General features: G+C 40.6%; 1 protein-coding gene and 1 long non-coding RNA gene across 3 annotated transcripts in view; both read left to right on the plus strand.

The window, feature by feature from the left end:
- Positions 1-805: 805 nt before the first annotated feature.
- Positions 806-20,147, plus strand: part of LOC138982823 (mitoferrin-2-like) — a 28,646-nt gene continuing 9,304 nt past the window's right edge. Inside the window, exons 1-6 of one of the 2 annotated variants that reach the window (XM_070356176.1) lie at positions 806-1,040; positions 11,948-12,167; positions 14,146-14,202; positions 14,949-15,522; positions 17,234-17,248; positions 17,651-20,049. In XM_070356176.1, the coding sequence (XP_070212277.1) occupies positions 918-1,040; positions 11,948-12,167; positions 14,146-14,202; positions 14,949-15,522; positions 17,234-17,248; positions 17,651-17,660 (999 nt within the window). In that variant the 5' untranslated portion in view covers positions 806-917 and the 3' untranslated portion in view covers positions 17,661-20,049. The remainder of the gene's footprint in view (positions 1,041-11,947; positions 12,168-14,145; positions 14,203-14,948; positions 15,523-17,233; positions 17,249-17,650; positions 20,050-20,147) is intronic. The other variant, XM_070356177.1, reaches the window with a different exon arrangement.
- On the plus strand, positions 2,079-4,357 carry LOC138982815 (uncharacterized). Its single transcript, XR_011460982.1, has 3 exons — positions 2,079-2,262; positions 3,712-3,789; positions 4,147-4,357. It is a non-coding gene; the product is annotated as an uncharacterized lncRNA (long non-coding RNA).

The following is a 20,147-nucleotide window of genomic DNA, read 5'->3' on the forward strand; positions in this document are numbered from 1 at the left end:
TAATACACTTTTAAGCAAATGTATGAGTGTGGTAGTGGAAACAAATATGAAGTACAGCTGTCTGCCTGACAACTTGTCGAATAAGGAATTATATTGAAAGATATCTGTGAAAGTGTGAGACCACAGCCGATCAAAAGTCCGTCTGCTACGAACAGCTTCGTTTCGAAAGTTTTCAGGGTCGATTATTCTTTTCTAAGATACCCAAAACAACGTTTAGGATAGCGCTATTGCAGAAAACAGTGACATGCATCTTCCCGTCGAATTACTTGCTCGATAAGGCCTTCTATTAAAAGATATTTTAGAAATAGTGTGAGAGTGATGTTTGCCGGGCGCTGGAGCCTCTCAGTGCGGACTCTTAAAATCCGACTACTGTGACCGAAAACGAGGCAAAAATGAAAATTAGTAATTAACACTGTTAATTACTAATTTTCACGTGAAAACGATAACCCTAGGTTTTGGCACAAGTAAGCCGTCATATCTCTCCTCAGTCTTTGTCAGTCCAAGCATAGACCTAAATATAGGTCCCTGGTCCAAGAGAACTGTGACGTATTTCAGCGTTCTTGTTTTTCTATTCTGTACAAGAAAACATTGGGTTTTTTACTTTTGACTCAGCTGACGATGATAATGAGATCCGTAAGTTCCTTTCCTCAATCGGTCAAGTTCAGTCGTGCAGAACCCGATGATTTGTACACGTATGTGTATGAACGATTATGAACAATCATTTTGTTACACCCTTAACGCATAATGGACCCGTCCAATAGTTCTACTTCTCTGATTGGCTGAAAGTGCTCAGTGTCCCAACATGGCGGTTGTGGTCGTGTCCCCGTAGAGGTGCACGAGGATACGGGCGTAGAACGAGGTATTTGACGATTCCAGACCTGACCTGAAGTAGTTGTTCGGTTTTACGGTCGACCAATATGGAGGATGACAATCCATATGAAAGTCTACCGCCTTCTAGCACGGTTACAACCCACATGTTAGCGGGAGCTGCAGCCGGAATCATGGAGCATAGCGTGATGTACCCTGTTGATTGTGTAAAGGTAAGTCTGTAACTTTGAGGTGCCCCAATCAGACTTGAGAGTGACCCCCATCAGTGTGAAATTGTGACAGCCTTTTGAACACAACTTCCAAGCTTAGCGGTTTAAACCGCGTGCTTTTACCAAGTTTCCTCCTTGAATGATCATGTTTTATAAACTCGGCACACGTGTACGCCTCACAAGCGAGTACTGCATGGTGTTTACATGATGGTTGAATATTTTGTTTAGTCATCATGATTTGCACATGGGTAGGCTTTGCAAGTTTCATGGTCAGTATTCTGCACACCAACTATTTGACTCCTAGTGCCAGAATTTGCCTAAAACAGCTGATTCAATGTCATGTTGCATGTAAACACATGCATGTGTACACACATGCTGTTTAGACAAAATAACTAGCTGCAAGTGTACTGGGTCACTCTCCTGGAAACTGGTCAGTCGGGACAGCGTACAAAAACATTTAAATAAACAACAAAATAATTACTTTCCTTTATTTTTATGTGTTTTGTTGTCTTCAGTGTTATTTGGAGCAACAGTGTGAACAAGAACTAAAGCGTTTGTAAATTCTGTGATTTGCTTTGCACTGCAGAAGCTCTGAAATCGCCACTTTTTTCCATTCGAAAGTGTGACATGCTATCTTTGCACATACACATGCCTCAAATTTATCCATTTGATAACACATTTGTCTACAATTGTTGCAAATTCCTGTGTATGAATTTGATTTCACCCGCCCGATGCGCCCAAACGATCTTTTGATAATAACTTGGTTGCATTTGACCATGTAGAAACAATCGTCTCGCACGTCACGCCTGGTGTCCTATTTTTAGCTTCAACGCCATGCCCAAACATAACTTGTGCATACTGTTTCAGGGGATGGATAATTCTACTCTGACATAGTAAAATATTCGATGTCGTTATTCGCGATTGAATGAGATTCAAGTTGAGTCTGTAAAGCAAGTTTAATGAGATGTTCTGATAGATCTGCAAGTGGTGTCCGAAAATTTGCGATACGTGTGAGCACATTGCCGAACTATTTTCTGGCAAACTTGCGATTTTTCAACCCATTCGCGCATGAATATAAGGGAGTCCCTGTGGGGGTTACACGGTGCAAACGTGTTTTCGTACAATCGAGCACGCGGTTAGACGCAGGAAAACTTTGTTGTTGCGGGGTCCGCGCCAAAGTTGACGACAGACGTGCGAGACGGTACATGTGATCACAACCTTTGAGGTAAGTTTGAGCTTTACGACGGCTCTATTTTTACTATTTTACGTGTAGAACTTAAACCACTAATATGATTTTGTCATGTTTACAAACTGAATTCAAAAAAAATGCCTTTCTGTCAGAAAAACGCAACCAAGTGGCAAATTCATGGGTAGAGTAGATCTAGGTACAGTCCAACGTGAAAAGAAGTTTTCGTTTTTTATGATTGTTTTGCGCCTCTTGTTAGTTTATTTTCTATTTTTTTAAATGAAGATTAGATCATGTGGTTCAGGTTCATTTGTTTTGTTGAGAATCTCAAGAAATAACGTTTGAATCTCTCATCATAGCCAGAGCTGTCTCGTTCGTATAGCAGACGCCATTGCTGCTTTCCGCATGCGGTGTCAGCGATGCGTGCGGGGCAGAAATTATGACAGATACTGGCATTTTCATTTGCACTGGAGCAGATTGTAGTCATTTTTACATTTAGTCAAGTTTTGACTAAATTTTTTAACATAGAGGGGGAATCGAGACGAGGGTCGTGGTGTATATGTGTGTGTGTGTCTGTGCGTGTGTGTGTGTAGAGCGATTCAGAGTAAACTACTGGACCGATCTTTATGAAATTTTACATGAGAGTTCCTGGGCATGATATCCCCAGATGTTTTTTTTCTTTTTTTGGATAAATGTCTTTGATGATGTCATATCCGGCTTTTTGTAAAAGTTGAAGCGGCACTGTCACACCCTCATTTTTAAAACAAATTGATTGAAATTTTGGCAAAGCAATCTTCGACGAAGGCCGGACTTTGTGTTGCATTTCAGCTTGGAGGCTTAAAAATTAATTATAATGACTTTGGTCATTAAAAATCTGAATTGTAATTAAAATTTTATTTTTTATAAAACGATCCAAAACTATGTTCATTTTATTCTTCATCATTTTCTGATCCAAAAACATATAAATATGTTATATTCGGATTAAAAACAAGCTCTGAAAATTAAAAATATAAACATTATGATTAAAGTTAAATTTCGGAAATCGATTTAAAAACAATTCCATCTTATTCCTTGTCGGTTCCTGATTCCAAAAACATATAGATATGATATGTTTGGATTAAAAACACGCTCAGAAAGTTCAAACGAAGAGAGGCACAGAAAAGTGTGCTATGCAGCACAGCGAAACCACTACCGCCCTAAACAGGCTCGTCAGTTTCACTGCGGTCATTGTTAAAAAATGCAGTGCGTTCAGTTTCATTCTGTGAGTTCCACATGACTAAATGTAGTAATTTCACCTTACGCGACCTGTTGTTTCTTTGTGTTACGAGGATGTGTTCAGGACAGAACCACTCTGATTTCCAATGTGTACGCGTGTATCTTGGGATCTTGACGGTTGTAACATGCACTGTTATGTACCTCAATGTGCGATGTAAAGCTGTGGTAGCAATTAAAATATCTGACTCCAACTGTTGCATACTTTTTTTTCAGATGCCAGGATGCTGCTAATGCTCCTATCCTTTCTGCCAGTCCAGTCAATGCTGATCCAGGAGCAGATCAGAGAGACCGGTACGTTTCTACTGTAAATAATTGTTTTAACATGTTTTTCATTAATCTTAATCTTATTATACTGGAATGACTTTGCTTGCATGCAGTCATTTTTTTTAATTGTCTGTATCCATACTGATTTGTGCAGACATTCCTAGCAAAGTCTTTTCATGGCATGGTAAGTGCAGGTTACATATGGAATCAATTACATTTATACATGTATTTCAAGTACCAAATTACCCCTAGTTGGTATGAATGGAGAGCTTCAGTTGTCTGCTTTTCTGAGGTAGACATTTCCAAGTAATTCATGATGTAAACCTTTTCAGTTACTATTTTTAATTTTTCTATTTTAAGAAAGGTTCATTTGTTTGTCCACAGATTGACACACTGGATGGGAATGGGGTGGTTGTCCGTTTACTTAGGAAACAAGGATCATCGTCTGTGTGGCCTGCTGTGGAGGAGATATTTTTTGTGAAGTTTGAGGAAGTAGTTGAGGTGCTGCCTGTCCCAACTCTTGACAGACGTGGCAGACACACATTTCAATAAAAAGTTGTTTCGTTTTGACTGAAATAAACCCATGGTTAACTGATATTGGTGTCTGTGTTTGTTTGCGGTGTCCATGGTTACACGCGAGACGTTCTGTGTCATTTGATGAATATCTGTATTACCAAGATTTTTCAAAGTATGTCCATATTCCTGTTTTAAGTATTCATGGAGATTCTTTAAATCATACAATTTTGCAGATAGCAATATCTGATCACTTGCTGGAAAGGTTTTCTGTAAATGAGGAAATTGTTGATCTGGCGTCCTCATAGTAATCCCCCCATTATGTAAGTGTATGGTATATTTTGAAACTTCTGGTACTTCTATGAAGCAATTTCTATTGTATCTCATTGGAAATTGCATGATAATCACTTGTATTTTTTATGATAAGAGTAAAAATGTGCCTCTAATGGTGTCCTGTGTTACATGCGAGACGAGGCAACCTTCAACACATTATCTTAAATTACAACATTTCCAAAAGTTTATCTTGCTTTTCAAAACCTTGTGTTGGAAAGTTGAGATGTTAAACAAACCAAACACACCAAAATATTTCAATTTTGACTAACTTTATTTTTGGGCACTCAAGTCACACATCTGACCAGTTTTCAGGAGAGTGACCCACCTCTGTAATAAGTCATTAAGTGTAACACTCATGAAAGCTTATACACTGTACGTCAGCTTTGCTTAGGAAGTATAAAACTGTCTAGCACCCAATCCAGACTATTTACATGTTGATCCGTGATCTCTGAGCAGAGTCAGCATGCAAGGTCTTGAAGGTGTGTGCTTGTGTTGTGATGAAACTAAAGTGACAATTAACCCCTTCACTGCCACAGTATAATAGCCTTTTGGTATTGCTGTGTGCCAGGCCCAAATTAAGTTTTTTTAGGTAGGTTCACTAATCTGTTCACTGCTCCTTCATTTATTGAGATATCTCTTAGATATTTGGCATGGTTTTTTTTATAATACCCTTGGCTAGTATTATGTGATATCAAAATAATAGGATTTAAAAAAAAAATTTTGTTGTAAATATTGATATAATGAACATTTTTTTTCACAAAACAAACAGTTTTCGGACACACACACATACATTGCAGCAGATAAAACAACACAAAACACTGCAAAAACAGGTGAAAGTGTATAATGAAAATGAAGTCAAACATCTGGTACTCACATTACAATTTACAGCCATCAAAAGTGTTCTGTGTGGTAAATCCATAAATGAATAAGGGTACCACGCCCCATTCCTCGGCCACGCCGCCCCCGCGAACTCGAGCCCCCAGTCCCCCTACAAGTCCCCCTACCACGACCTCTTACTAATTAAGTGATTTAGCTCATGATTGCGTTATAATATTAAGTAGAAGTGCATTGCCAAGGCACAGCATACCCACCGCAAAGGACAAAATGTCTCTCTCTCTGTCCCTGTCTCTCTCTCTCCCTCACACACACACGCACACACTCACATACATGACATGTATACTAACATACTTACGCACACACACACACACATGCGCACACACACACACATACTAATACGCACATACACATACACACACACAACTTCACACACACACATGCGCGAGTGCGAAAAAACACGTAAACACACACACACACTAACTTGCACACTCATCATCCGTGCACCCAAAGCACACACTCAAATCTACATAGTCAGAGAGACACCCACACACACTTACAGTTACACACACACACATACATGCACGCTCTCTCTTTTTGCTTCTCTCCCTTATAGACACACACACGCACACTAAGATATAAGGCACACAAAAAAAATAGTCTGTTTACGGTAACCCGACCGACCCTATTTTTTTCGCGCGACCCTAGACTTTTTTTTGGCATTTGGGAGAAAAAAAATCTTTTGGTTTTTTTGCAAAATAACGTAAAAATATGGGGTTTTTTGGGGGAAAAAAATCCCGACCTACCGACCCTATTTTTTTGGCCTATGTTACCGTAAACAGACCTATTTTTTTTTTTGGCCTAAGGTTACACTCTCTCTTTCTCTCTCTTACATGCATGCACACATACTCGCGTGCACGCACGCACACACACACACACACACACACACACACACTCTTATGCACTTAAACATGCACACATATATATGCACCACGCGCGCGAGAAAAAGGCCCGAGAGAGGGGATGACGTCACGATGCATTGACGTAAAACAACGTGACGTCGTCTACTTGCGTGATCATGATTCCTGTAGTCTCGGAAATTCTACCCACCGTATTTTAGAACTGTTCTTAATTTTTCGTGAACTTCCATCCCCAACTGTAGCCTGAGTTAGGGCGCTAAGATTCCTTCTTTATCATGTATTATCGGCATGAAAATTTCTCAAGTCGCTCTCAGTATGCGTTCGTGGGATACCTCCAGCTTCGCTGGGATAATGTAAAGTATGTATGCCACTTTGGGTTTGATGTTTCTGTCTGAGTGTCTCTCTGCATATTTGTTCCTGTCTTGCTCTTCGTCACCTGAGTGGCATTGCCAGTTCTGTGCATGCAATATATAAAGTGTGCATCACTGCATGGCATTGCACAATGGAGACTGCATCTTGGAACCATTCTACAGGTCAGCCGCATTGTTGACACAGGTGTTTTCTTTCGCGTTGCAGCTGGAGACACTATTCTTTGCTCATGTTCTAGATATGCAGTTTGAAGGTTGCATTGTCATGTTTTCACTCTCTCTGTAGGCATAGAATTGTCAAGTCTTGCAGAGGCAATGTGTGCCAGTAAGTTAGCACAGAGGGGCATGAGAACATGTATGCAGTATGCTAGCTTTTAGTTTTATGCTCGCTCTCTCTCTCTCTCTCTCTCTCTCTCTCTCTCTCTGAGTCTCTCTCTCTCTCTCTCTGTTGTCGCTAGAATGGTTGTTAAAACCAACAACCGGTGCTTTTTGAGTCACTTGAGAAAAAGTGACTCTATGTAATCGGTCAGTGTTAGTCTGTCCGGCCGGCCGGCCATCCGGCCGGCCGTCCGTAGACACCACCTTAACGTTGGACTTTTCTCGGAAACTATCAAAGCGATCGGGCTCATATTTTGTTTAGTCGTGACCTCCAATGACCTCTACACTTTAACGATGGTTTCGTTGACCTTTGACCTTTTTCAAGGTCACAGGTCAGCGTCAAAGGAAAAATTAGACATTTTATATCTTTGACAAAGTTCATCGGATGTGATTGAAACTTTGTAGGATTATTCTTTACATCAAAGTATTTACATCTGTAGCCTTTTACGAACGTTATCAGAAAAACAAGGGAGATAACTAGCCTTTTCTGTTCGGCAACACACAACTTAACGTTGGGCTTTTCTCGGAAACTATAAAAGTGACCGGGCTCAAATTTTATGTGAACGTGACTCATTGTGTTGTGAATAGCAATTTCTTCCTGTCCATCTGATGCCTCATATAATATTCAGAACTGCGAAAGTGACTCGATCGAGCGTTTGCTCTTCTTGTTAACAATGTATTACTATTTTTATATACACTGATTTTTTCGAATGTAGTGTATGTCAATGGGCATGGCATTCACAGCTTTGTTGCGTCAGTGCAATCAACTCTATAATTCTTAACTCATGTCACATGAACTTACATTTTTCATTTAAGCAATGTATTGTATGTAAATTGATGTTCTTACTTTCATTTTATTATAAACATGTAGCAGTAGTTTTCTTTACTTGCTTATTCTTTAGCAATTTTAGACTAGTCCCTCTTTAGGGCGAGGGCCAGATGTAAAAAAGCAGATCACTGCTTACTCTATTACCCTCGTTAAATAAAGAATTGTTCTTGTTCTTGTTCTTGTTCTTGTTCTCTCTCTGAAAGGGCACGTTGTAAGATTAGGCCCTTGGCTTAAAATGTTTACCCTTTATGTCAATAAAATGTTCTAAGTCTCTCTCTCTCTCTCTCTCTCTCTCTCTCTCTCTCTCTCTCTCTCTCTCTCTCTCTCTCTCTCTCTCTCTCTCTCTCTCTCTCTCTCTTCCCTCTTCCCTCTGCCACTGTGAACCAACAGAAGATTATGTCAGACTGAGAGAGCAGTGAGAACAACCTCAAGTAACATTCATGATCTGAAGTGCAGAGGATGCTTGAACTGGCTAGGTCACACATCTTCTAGTACTACAGTACTACTAGTCAACACTTCAGTCTTCAGAGGTCAAGGTCTGCACACCAGGCTCTAAGACAAGAGGTCACAGAAAAAGAGGAATGTCACAGATGTCTTGGCAAGAGACAGGAGAGTTACACATTTGGTGGTGCACAGACAATAGTGCAGTAATGTCACAGATCGGGACCCAAGGTTGCTGAACAGTCAATAGAGGGATGTGCGCGCCCTTGCTGAACAGTCAATAGAGGGATGTGCGCGCCCTTGCTGAGAACACTCAACAGTCATATCTCATTAACTGGTGCACCCTTACTTCCTTATGGCATGCATCTTCAGATGCAGGAGTCAACGCAAGTCTTCACATCAATTTTGACTCCATGTTATTTATACATATCAAATACAACTTACAAGGGACTAATTTAGTAAAAACCACACACATAAGCTTAATAACGTTAACATAACAATTTACAATTACAGGCAGTATGTGAATGTGTGTGTGTGTGGTTTTTAATCCTTCTGCTAGTACAGTATTGCATGATTTTGATGCATAGACACAAAGGGTTCAGTCTGGAAGAAAAAGACAATGGGACTTTTGTTCTCCTCAACGATGGGATATAGTCGAAGGCAAGAAAAACCAAGCAGGCTTAGGTCGCTCGGAATAGTTTTTGTCCAAAAATGCACAATGGTGCAATAGTGTGCCATTTGAGAATTTCCCACTGTATCATGTTATTGTGGTGTGTGAATGAGTGTGTCACTGTGTGTGTGTTTTGATGTCAGAGACACGTGTTTACATTTTAAATGTTTAGCATCAGGCGCCCACATAGGTAGCAGATGCATGCGTTAGCGAACATAATATCAAAATCGGCAGATTTTATTTGCAGAGCAAAAAAAAAGTGCTTTTAAAGTCACACTGAATGTCTGTTCTTTCTTGTGGAAATCTGCTTTTGTACCTTGCTTCAGGTTTTAGCCATCTTTGCGACGTCTGATGCATCCTCTTTGACTCACATGCGAAGCAAAAGTGAGTCTATGTACTCACCCGAGTCGTCCGTCCCGGCGTCCGTCCGTCCGTCAAACTTTAACGTTGGATATTTCTTGGACACTATTAAGTCTATCAACACCTGATGTGGCCTGATGGTGTATGGTTACAAGATCTCAAAAAACATGTGCGGCAACTTGACCTCACTTCAAGTTCAAGGTCACAGGGGCCGTAATTGTTGTCTTAAAAACGACCATTTTTCACATTTTCGCATTTTTTTCTGAAGTTATCGAGAATGGCAACCTTAGCTATGTATGCTATACAGGGCAATGTAAGCCCTATCTTTGGACACCAGTTTGGTTGACCTTGCTTCAAGGTCAAGGTCGCAAGGGTCCTTTAAAGTTGGATTGTATACATATTTTGAAGTGACCTTGACCCTGAACTATGGAAGATAACTGTTTCAAACTTAAAAATTATGTGGGGCACATGTTATGCTTTCATCATGAGACACATTTGGTCACATATGATCAAGGTCCCGCAGTGGGGCACTGCGGTTATGAAATTAAAGGCCCCTCCTGTTTTTGGAACCGCAGGAGCTTTCTAGTTTGCTGTTAGGTAGATTTTTGGTTCCTCTTTCCTGTCATGCTCTCTTTTTCTTCATGAATTCTTTTCTTTTTTCTGCCTTCTTGCTCATTCACCTGTATTTTTTCCAAAAATCTCTTCTCTTGCCGCTTGTCTCGCGATTCATGTATAGTTTAATCTGTTAGTGTTCTGATGTAAGTCCAGCAGTAGATAGGTTAAGCCTATTTTAACATACTGGAAACTGGTAATCTTCCAGTAGGTATTAATTTAGTTTTACTAAAGCCTGCTGGGACACAAGTAATGGGTTAGTGCATTTGTAAACAGGAATCGCTTGACAAGTGGCCCCCTTCATCCCCCCCTTCCTCGTCCTGATATGGCTCTGCGTAGTCGGCTGGACATTAAGCAACAAATAAACAAACAAACATGTATTTTGGTAGGAAAAATGTGTAAAGCAGTTCTTAGTGTATGATGTCATTGCTAGGTTTAGCTGAAGGTCAAGGTCATGTAAAGGTCAAGGTCAAGCATGTGAGTCGTATGGGCTTTGCCCTTCTTGTTTCTCTAGACGTCAGTTGCATGTTAATTAACTGACTTTAGTGGTTCGAAAATTGTCAGAATGTTGGCGTTTTGAAGTTTTAGACAATAACATTACTAAACATAAGTCCCTTATCATAGAACCAAGGGTAACCTTTTAGTCAGTGTTTTGGACCGTTCATTTCTTTCAAAGTTTCTTCCAATCGTTAACAGCCAAACTCTGTTGCTCACCGCTTTCATAGCCATTATTTTCTTCGGTAAGCTACGTGCGCCCTTTGAGGCGCTAAAGTGAATTCTAATGGGACATTTTAAGATTGTATGCGCCAATGGCGCAAGGCGAACTAGTAAACCAAACCCTGGTCTTCAATGAGGAGTTCCACTGTAAAGCATCAAGGGTGGTCAAGAACAGACAGGAACACTGACCGATATTCACAGTTTCCATATGCTTTACTCTTTGGACTGAATAGGTATTTGTTAGGGAGGGTGAGAGCGATGTTTCGAACGTTAGCAGAACCCGCTTCTCCTAAAGTCGTCTGCTCTGGCGCAGTGCATGTGGCATGTGACTGGTATCATCATGCGGGGCGATCGGGCTCATGAGCCGTGAGGAACAAATTGTACGATTGAATCGCAGCAAATAGTGACGGCCCCATCACAGCATCAATGTTGGATTCATATGAGTCTGCTTTTTCCACATTGACACTTTTAGTGCAACAATCACAGAATGAGATATCAGGTGTTATTGTTATGATGCTACACTCATTTGTTCAACTAGTACACACGGAACTCACTGATTGTGGCATACACCTGTTACACATTTTTGGAGTAACAGCTGTTTTGTTCTGGTTACACTTACAGGGGCTCTCCCTGTCAACACACTGACCCTGAAATACACCTAGCATCAAAAATGAGAGAATTCAGTTTTGAGCTTGAGAGCAATCTTACCAGCAATTCATGATCTCAGCTTGCAGACCAGAATGCGCATGTTGGTACTACTGCTAACAAGTAATATTAAACAATCTTACCAGCACTTCATGATTTCTGTTTTCAGACCAGAATGCAGAGGTTTGTAGTTGTACCACTACTAAGTGTGAACATGATTAACAGTATTAAACAATCTTACCAGCACTTCATGATTTCTGTTTGCAGACCAGAATGCAGACGTTCGTACTCCATGTACTACAAAGTGTGAACATGATTAACAATATTAAACAATCTTACCAGCAATTCACAACTTTTGTTTGCAGACCAGAATCCAGGCGTTTGTACCAGTACCAAGTGTGAACATAATTCACAATATTGAACAATCTTAACAGCATTTCATGATTTCTGTTTTCAGACCAGAATGCAGACGTTTGTACCACTACTAAGTGTGAACATGATTAAGAGTATAACCAATTCACAATACAAAACAATATTACCAGCAATTCATGATTTATGTTTGCAGACCAGAATGCAGACGTTGGTACCAGACCCTAAAGCGGACTACCGCAGCCTGCTGGACGCTGCCAACAAGATCATCCGCTACGAGGGTCTACGCAACACCATGCGTGGGTTTAGCGCCATGGCAGTAGGAGCTGGACCCGCTCACGCTATGTATTTCGCATGCTACGAGGCAGTGAAGAAACGACTCAGCGGGAACCAGCAAGGCAACCATTTAGCCAACGGTAGGGAGCAAGAGGTTGACAAGAGTGGGAGAAAGTATTGGGAGTGTTCTGTGTGAATCAGTTGAATGTCAGCTGTTGCATGTAGTGGTGGGTCTTCCTTGTGTTGCTTTATTTATAGTAAGAGTCATGGTGACATTTCTATTCTTGTGTTCTGTTAAAGGCCGAGGGTCGGGTATAAAAGCAGAGCGGCGCGTGGCACTTCAGTCTAATGTCCAACCCTTTTCAGGAAACGAGCTCTCACTTGAAATATTATTTTCAAAAAAATACTCTGTCTATACCAAACTCAAAAGCACCATTTTTGTCAGGCAAACATTTCAAGGTGTACACCACACATGCACCCCAAAAAGTGTGTAGAATAAGTCCTGGATAACGTACTTTCAAAAAAAAAATTCACTTGCCAAATTTGAATTCAAAATCAAACGGCTGTCAGTCGTGGTGGACTAGGCAGAGCTAAAGACACGAGAAAGATAATGTCCATGCACCGCTCATTCCTTTTCGGCAACACACACCCGCAACACAACGTTTACCAGATAAAAAAATAAAAAATAAAAAATAATAGGTGTGGTTACGGTAACATAGCCAAAAAAAATAGGGTAGGAAGGTAGGCAATCTCTTTTTTTTTTTTTTTACTTTTTTTTCTAATGTGTACAAATTAAACCTACTTGACAGGGAAATAAGTGTGCGACTCGGGCGCTTTCGCTTTCATTGCGTTTTCTGCACTCGTTTACTTGTTTTTTTGGTGGTTTTTTTTGACAAATGTAATAAAAAGTTATAGGGTCGGCCCCAAAAAATAGGGTAGGTCGGGTTACCGTAACCACACCTATTTTTTTTTTAGGCCTTACCAGATGTTGCCTGATCCGGTCACTCCGCGCTATTGCAGCCGCCCTGGATGCTACATAATACCACTAACCTGTCAAGTCCTACGCATTCTGCGTAATTCTTAAGGTTTTTCAGTGTTTTTTGGGTCCTACGTCGTATACCTCAAACCATACGCATTTTCAGCATTTTTATTTTTATTTATTTATTTATTTTTTGCTGGCATGGACTGCCGTTCATTCATTTCTGAGGAGGAGCTTGCACCAGCCACACAACAGAAGTTCTGGCATGATGTGCGCCAGTTCTACGTGGCCTGTGTGCGGAAAATGTTGAATAAATTTCCATTTGGCAGTGAAACCCTGCAACACCTTCAAGTGCTGGATCACAGTCTGGGAGCTGACACACTGACTGCCTTCTTGCAGGTCAAAATTAACTCTGATGCATGCTGCCATGATTTTAAGGTGACTGGCAGCATGATTGACAAAGCAAAGATTTGCACAGATGAATACAACAAAGAACACAAGTGACAAGTGAGAAAAAAAATGAACGAACAAGAGTGCAGTGTAAATGTATTACATGTAGTGGTAAATAAAGAGCAGTTTGTGTAGAAAGGAATTTATGTGTTTTACTTTTAGTTTGCGAAAAACAATCTGATTGGTTTAGTGTGTATGCATGAGAAGTTGAATTTGTGCGTTTAACCACATCCTGATCCACGCATTAACTATGGTTTTTGATGCCCAACTATGGTTTCTTATGCCATTTACTATGGTCAGAGGCCAAAAGTACTTGACAGGTATCTTTGGACCCTTTTCAGACAAACGAGACAATGACAAAAGGTGACGTTTTCATGTCAGTATGTCCCAAGTGACGTCACCAGTACATTTTTCATTATATAAATCTGTTTTTGTTCTATTTTCTACCTATTTCTTATTTGTTTATTCTTTTGGCAATGGTGAAATGTCAGCAATCATGTGTCATTCGGGACAGTAGACATGACACCTGACTTTTTGTCACTGTCTCAAATGTAAAACAGTGATATTGATAGCTTAAGCAGCATAGCATAGAGTTGGCCTGGTTTAGGTTATCATAACCAGAGATTTTTTCCAATGCCAACATGCACTCAATGGGGTGCTCTCATATGTTTGTGTTTTTAATTTTTCAGGTATTGCTGGTTGCACAGCTACCCTGCTTCACGATGCTGTCATGAACCCTGCTGACGGTTAGTAGCTACTAGCATATTCATACACTCACACAGACACATACGAGCACACAAACACCCATACACAGACTAGCAGAGAGACATATATATATGTGCGCACAGAGTATCCCTATTTCATGCTGAAGAGTTTCTGTTCAATAGTTGAAACAGTGTAGCTGTTGTAGTTTGTTGTTGTTGTTGATTTGGATACTATACTGGATGGCAGTCATTCTGATCATCCCTTGGGAGAGCTGCTTATCACAGTTTGAAATCTGTGAAACTCTTGAACTTTTACAGTGTGGGATTTTAGTATGTGGAAATTATTGAAAGGGCTAGACATGAGTGCATGAAGCTTAGTGCACCAGGAGAACATTGATTGAATGAAGGCATTAGATGTAAGATTTAGAGTGATGTTAATCTGTTCACTTGTTCAGTTGTTGTTGATTGGGATTGTATGAAGTTGTCAGATGTCGTCAAGGATGTTCACTTGTTCTCTTTGTGTCTTTTCATGTGCTGCTCTCCCTTTTGCTGACGAATGCTGGTTCTGCTGTCTAATGGATCTACCCCTAATGCACCTGTCGTGGTGTTTCTGGCATCACATGGGTCTACACCATACCTGTCTACTCACTGCTCCTGCATCTTGCTTTCTTGTTCCTGCTGCTTTACTGGAATGTCGCCCATTTCTCCTTCTGACCGACTGCGTTGTACACCTGCATGGCTTTGTTGGTTCGTGTATCCTGCCCGTTTTTCAACTCGTGGGGAGGCAGTGGTAAAACAGCGCATGCAGGTTTTCGGCAGCAGCTACACGACTTGCCTGCAGTGCGCACGCAGCATAGTGCGCAAGGAGGGCGTGTGGGCGTTCTACCGCAGCTACAGCACACAGCTGGTCATGAACGTCCCCTTCCAGGCAATCCAGTTCGTCACCTACGAGGCCATGCAAGACTTTCTCAACAACGAGCGGGGCTACAACCCGAGTAGCCACATGTTGTCTGGGGGTGTGGCGGGGGCGGTGGCTGCGATCGTGACGATGCCTCTCGACGTGTGTAAGACTCTGCTGAACACGCAGGAGGCCTGCGCCCGCACACACCTCTCCTACATCAACGGAATGGCCGCGGCCTTCAGAACGGTGTTCGAGTTCCGCGGCTTTCAGGGCTTCTTCCGAGGCCTGCAGGCACGCGTGGTCTACCAGATGCCCTCCACGGCCATCTCCTGGTCCGTCTACGAGTTCTTCAAGTTCCTCATGACGCACCGCCACAGTAAAGACGATTGCGGCTACCTCTCAGCCAGTGTGCCTGTCGGAAACGTGAACGGTGTCAATGTTCATGCTGTGTCCCCACTCAGGTGAGCATGTGATATCAGCCAGGCCTAGTGTGAATCACTGTGTGGTGTTGACGTTCACAGCCATGCCTTGAGTAGGGTAGGATGGGTAATGTGAATCACTGTGTGGTGTTAACGTTCACAGCCGTGCCTTGAGTAGGGTAGGATGGGTAATGTGAATCACTGTGTGGTGTTCACGTTCACAGCCGTGCCTTGAGGAGGGTAGGATGGGTAATGTGAATCACTGTGTGGTGTTAACGTTCACAGCCATGCCTTGAGTAGGGTAGGATGGGTAATGTGAATCACTGATTGGTGTTAACGTTCACAGCCATGCCTTGAGTAGGGTAGGATGGGTAATAGGAATCACTGAATGGTGTTAGCGTTCACAGCCATGCCTTGAGTGGGGTAGGATGGGTAATGTAATTCACTGAATAGTGTTAACGTTCACAGCCATGCCTTGAGTAGGGTAGGATGGGTAATGTGAATCACTGAATGGTGTTAACGTTCACAGCCATGCCATTAAGATCGTGGCAGGAGGGAGGAGGTCAGTGAGATGTCAGAATGAATGTAAATTAAAAATTAGATAGATGCAGATTTTGTTCATATTACTTTGTCTGTAAGAAAGAAAGTCATTTCAGTGTGCATTTACGATTCTATCAGTTTTAGATGCATCTTATCTTTAAACAAAAGGAGTAAATTGACTGGAATCGCCGTGTGTTAAAAGGATCGCTTCATCAACATGTGTTAGGTGCAAGGGAGGTAATCATAGGGTGAAAACATTCATGTCAGGTTTCTTCCCTTGGTGTACAGAAACTCATGAAAAACATTTTCGCTTCTCTAATTGTCTGTCTGTCCGTCACTCTCTCACACCCCTTCACAACCAGCTGCTTACCATTTCATTTTCATTTCATATAATTATGCTTTGTATGTATTTCTTGTAATTGAACACTAGATAGACTAGATAGAGAAATGCGTGAACATTGGAAACTGGTCTCCTGTTGCCGGGATTTCTGACCTGTGAAAACTTGTCAATCCTTCCGTTTTGTCAGAAAAGAAATGAAGTCTGTAATCCAGGCTTCCTTTTTCGGTGATTTATTGATAAAAGCCATGTTTCACTTATGGGATATAAGACAAAGTTTACAACCCAGCTAGCTCGTATGACATGAAATCCATGACTAGACGTGTGAATGAGAATACATAGTCTTTGGTAATAGTTCTCAGCATGCTGTCTTTGTATAGGTCACATCCCCATCCAGACAGTACATACGGCCAAGATGAAAAATAAATGTTTCTGGTTCTCCAACAGACCCTATATTTTCCTTCTGACCCTAGAACTATTTTTTGCCCTTGAAAAAAATTATTTGAAAATGACAAAACTCCATTTTGCAGGCTTTACAAGGAAAGTTTCTCTTTCCCGACATTCAGAGGACACAGCTTGCACAATTTTGAGGCAATAAAAAGCCAGGTGCCTGTGTGAATAAAAAACAACAAACTTCATTAAAAAAACAATTAATAAAACCTTCTTTTAGAAAAACAACAACAAGGAAAAAGACCTACTGACCCTCGTCGCTGACCCTCATCGGACACAACCATTTTCTTTGGGTCCGGTGTCCTATTCTTATGCACTGTCTAGACATGGATGTCAACTGTCATGCCATTACCATACATCGGCAGGGATGTTAACTTTATATATTCCATGAGTGAAAATACATTGAATAACATTCTTTATCAACAGTGAAGCTGAGAAAAAGTGAGTACCGAGTTTTCTTCTTTAATCTTTGGGTTATGTTTTGGTGCTGAGTGGCGTTTTTGTGTGTCTTAGAAATGTGACTGATGCTTAGAATACTAACTAAAGTTAACATAATAAATAAGAAATTGTGTCATTGTGTGGATCAATTCTGTCCCTTTTCTGTGCTAATTTAGTTATGTTTTCTGTTGTTTAAACTAAAATGAAATTTGAAAATGTCCTCACTCATTACTGTCAAAAGTTAAGTTGATGTCTGTGTATAGTCCTTGGTAGCGTATTAAAAACCATGACCCTAAATTGACCACTGCTGCCACTGACTGACTGAGGACTTGTTAATTATCTGAATTTCATGGTATACAGTCTAACGCTGTCAATTTTCTGTTTGCTTCCTTTGTTTTTGTAAAGGACTGAGTAGCGGAATTGACGCTGACATGGCAGCCCAGTTGTTGACACGCCCATAGGATGCTGGATGGAAGACTACTCTGATGATACAAGACGGTGGATGAGAGACAACTCTGATGTGAATGGGAGACTACTCTGCAGAAAGATGTTAGATGGGAGACTACTGTGGTGGGGGAAGCCTGCAGAAACCACATGGCTCTGTGCTGCAAGACAGGCAGGAGCTGACTACTACATGTACACCAACTTGCGATGATGACGGTCGTCTTGGATAACCGGGTTAGGGGGAGTTACCCCTGGCATTTAGAAATTTCGCTTTCAGTGCAACTGAAGCTTGAATGTTTCCTTTTTTACTCAGCACATTTAGATAAAGGGTCATGGCAAGTAATCTTTTTTTTTGCACGTGTTCCTGAATTTATTTTGTGGGGTTTTTTTTCATTTGCTGTTTCATGGTTAGATTTTGCTTTGGAACAAAGAAGGCTTTCATTACAAAATGCCAGCCAACTGAACTATATTTTTGTATTATTGATTATTCAATTATTTTTAAATTATTTTGGACTTAAGATGAGATTAAAGATAGGGGTGGGATGAACCTGATTATTGAGTTTTGGGACTGCATTAGTCCATTGTCATTTTAGTAATATTTTCTGTCATTGTTTGACATTTATCCTTGTAGGTGTTCAGTAATAATTTATTTCAGGCCAATTTCAGTCTCGCTTCTAAGTTATTGTGCACCCCCCACCCCCTCATCTCACCCAAAAAAAACCATCCCCCCTAACTACAAGGAATACTGGTTGCATTCAACATTAAAGTCATTCATTTTCATAACCAAGCTCGAGATTTAAAACACATAAATAAAAAAAAATTGTGGTCTACCAGTTTAAACCATCAACTAAATGTAGGACAAAAAGGTAACATTGTGGGTATATTACTTGAAGAAAGGTCAAATGTGATGAAAAATTGGTGGATTAGTTTCAGCATTTTAAGAGGATATTATCTGTGGTAAACCTAAGTTGTTAATACTTTGTAGTTTGTGAGTACTTTGTACACATACTCGAAAGCTGTTAACCCTTGTAGTTTAGCGTAGTGAGCAGTACTATGTACGCACACCTTAAAGCTGTGGGACATTGTCATGTAGCTTTTGAAAAACATTTATTTCTTGGCATAGGTAGACCAACGTTCACTAGGTTTAGTCAGGACCTTGTGTTACTTTATTATCATGTAAGCTTGGAGAGGATTTTGCTTGTGTTGTGAGCTAGGCTATGCCTATAGCACTAGGGGTTGTCATCATTGTTTCTATTCTTTTTCTTGCTTGGTCTTCCTTTTCTGTGATTCAAACAAAAAATTCATTGAAATAAGCTCATTGTCATTGAAATAAGCTCATTGTCATTGAAATAAGCTCATTGTCATTGAAATAAGCTCATTGTCATTGAAATAAGCTCATTGTCATTGAAATAAGCTCATTGTCCATTGAAATAAGCTCATTGTCCATTGAAATAAGCTCATTGTCATTGAAATAAGCTCATTGTCCATTGAAATAAGCTCATTGTCATTGAAATAAGCTCATTGTCCATTGAAATAAGCTCATTGTCATTGAAATAAGCTCATTGTCATTGAAATAAGCTCATTGTCATTGTGCTCCACTGAAGTTCATTGGAGCATGGTCAAAACCGAAAACAGATTAAACTGATCATGTGACTGAACATGAAGCGAGTACATTGTTACTAGTAAAACGGTTATACAAGTTACTAGATGCTGGTTATTAGTGGTCAAATCATTGATGTGCTATCATTTAAAACTAGCTGAGGGCTAATAGGTGTACAAAACAACACGAGGACAGTTATTTGTGATTACCTGTAACATAATTAGTGTTCTGTCGATAACGGGTGAACAAGTCAACACGAGGACAGTTACTTGTTATTACCTATAACATCGTTACATCATTACATTGTTAATGTGCTGTCAATGTCATTAACAGGTGAACAAGTCAACACGAGGACAGTTGTTATTACCTGTAACATCATTAGTATGCTTCGCTAATAGGGGAAAAGTCAACATGAGGACAGTTACTTTTGATTACCTGTAAAATCATTAGTGTGCTGTCGATAACAGAACAAGTCAACACGAGGAAAGCTACTTGTTACTACTTGTAACATCATCACTGTGCTATCACTCAGAGGCTATCATGCAAGTCAACATGAGGACAGTTACTTGTTATTGCCTGTGAAGCTATGTGTCTGCTACACGTAGTATTATAATGGGCATTAAAGTCAACGCGAGGACAGTTACTTTTAATGCCACTGGAAAACAGTTGATCTTCTTTCTGCAAATGGGCTTGCAAGTCAACACGAGGGGCAGTTACTTGTTTACTGCCTGTAACATCATTAATGTGCTATCGTTAACAGGTGAACAAGTCAACACGAGGACAGTTACTGTTACTGCCTGTAACATTAATGTGCTATCGTTAACAGGTGAACAAGTCAACACGAGGACAGTTACTGTT

This window comes from Littorina saxatilis, linkage group LG12 (genome assembly GCF_037325665.1).
Source record: "Littorina saxatilis isolate snail1 linkage group LG12, US_GU_Lsax_2.0, whole genome shotgun sequence".
Classification (NCBI taxonomy): Eukaryota; Metazoa; Mollusca; class Gastropoda; order Littorinimorpha; family Littorinidae; genus Littorina; species Littorina saxatilis.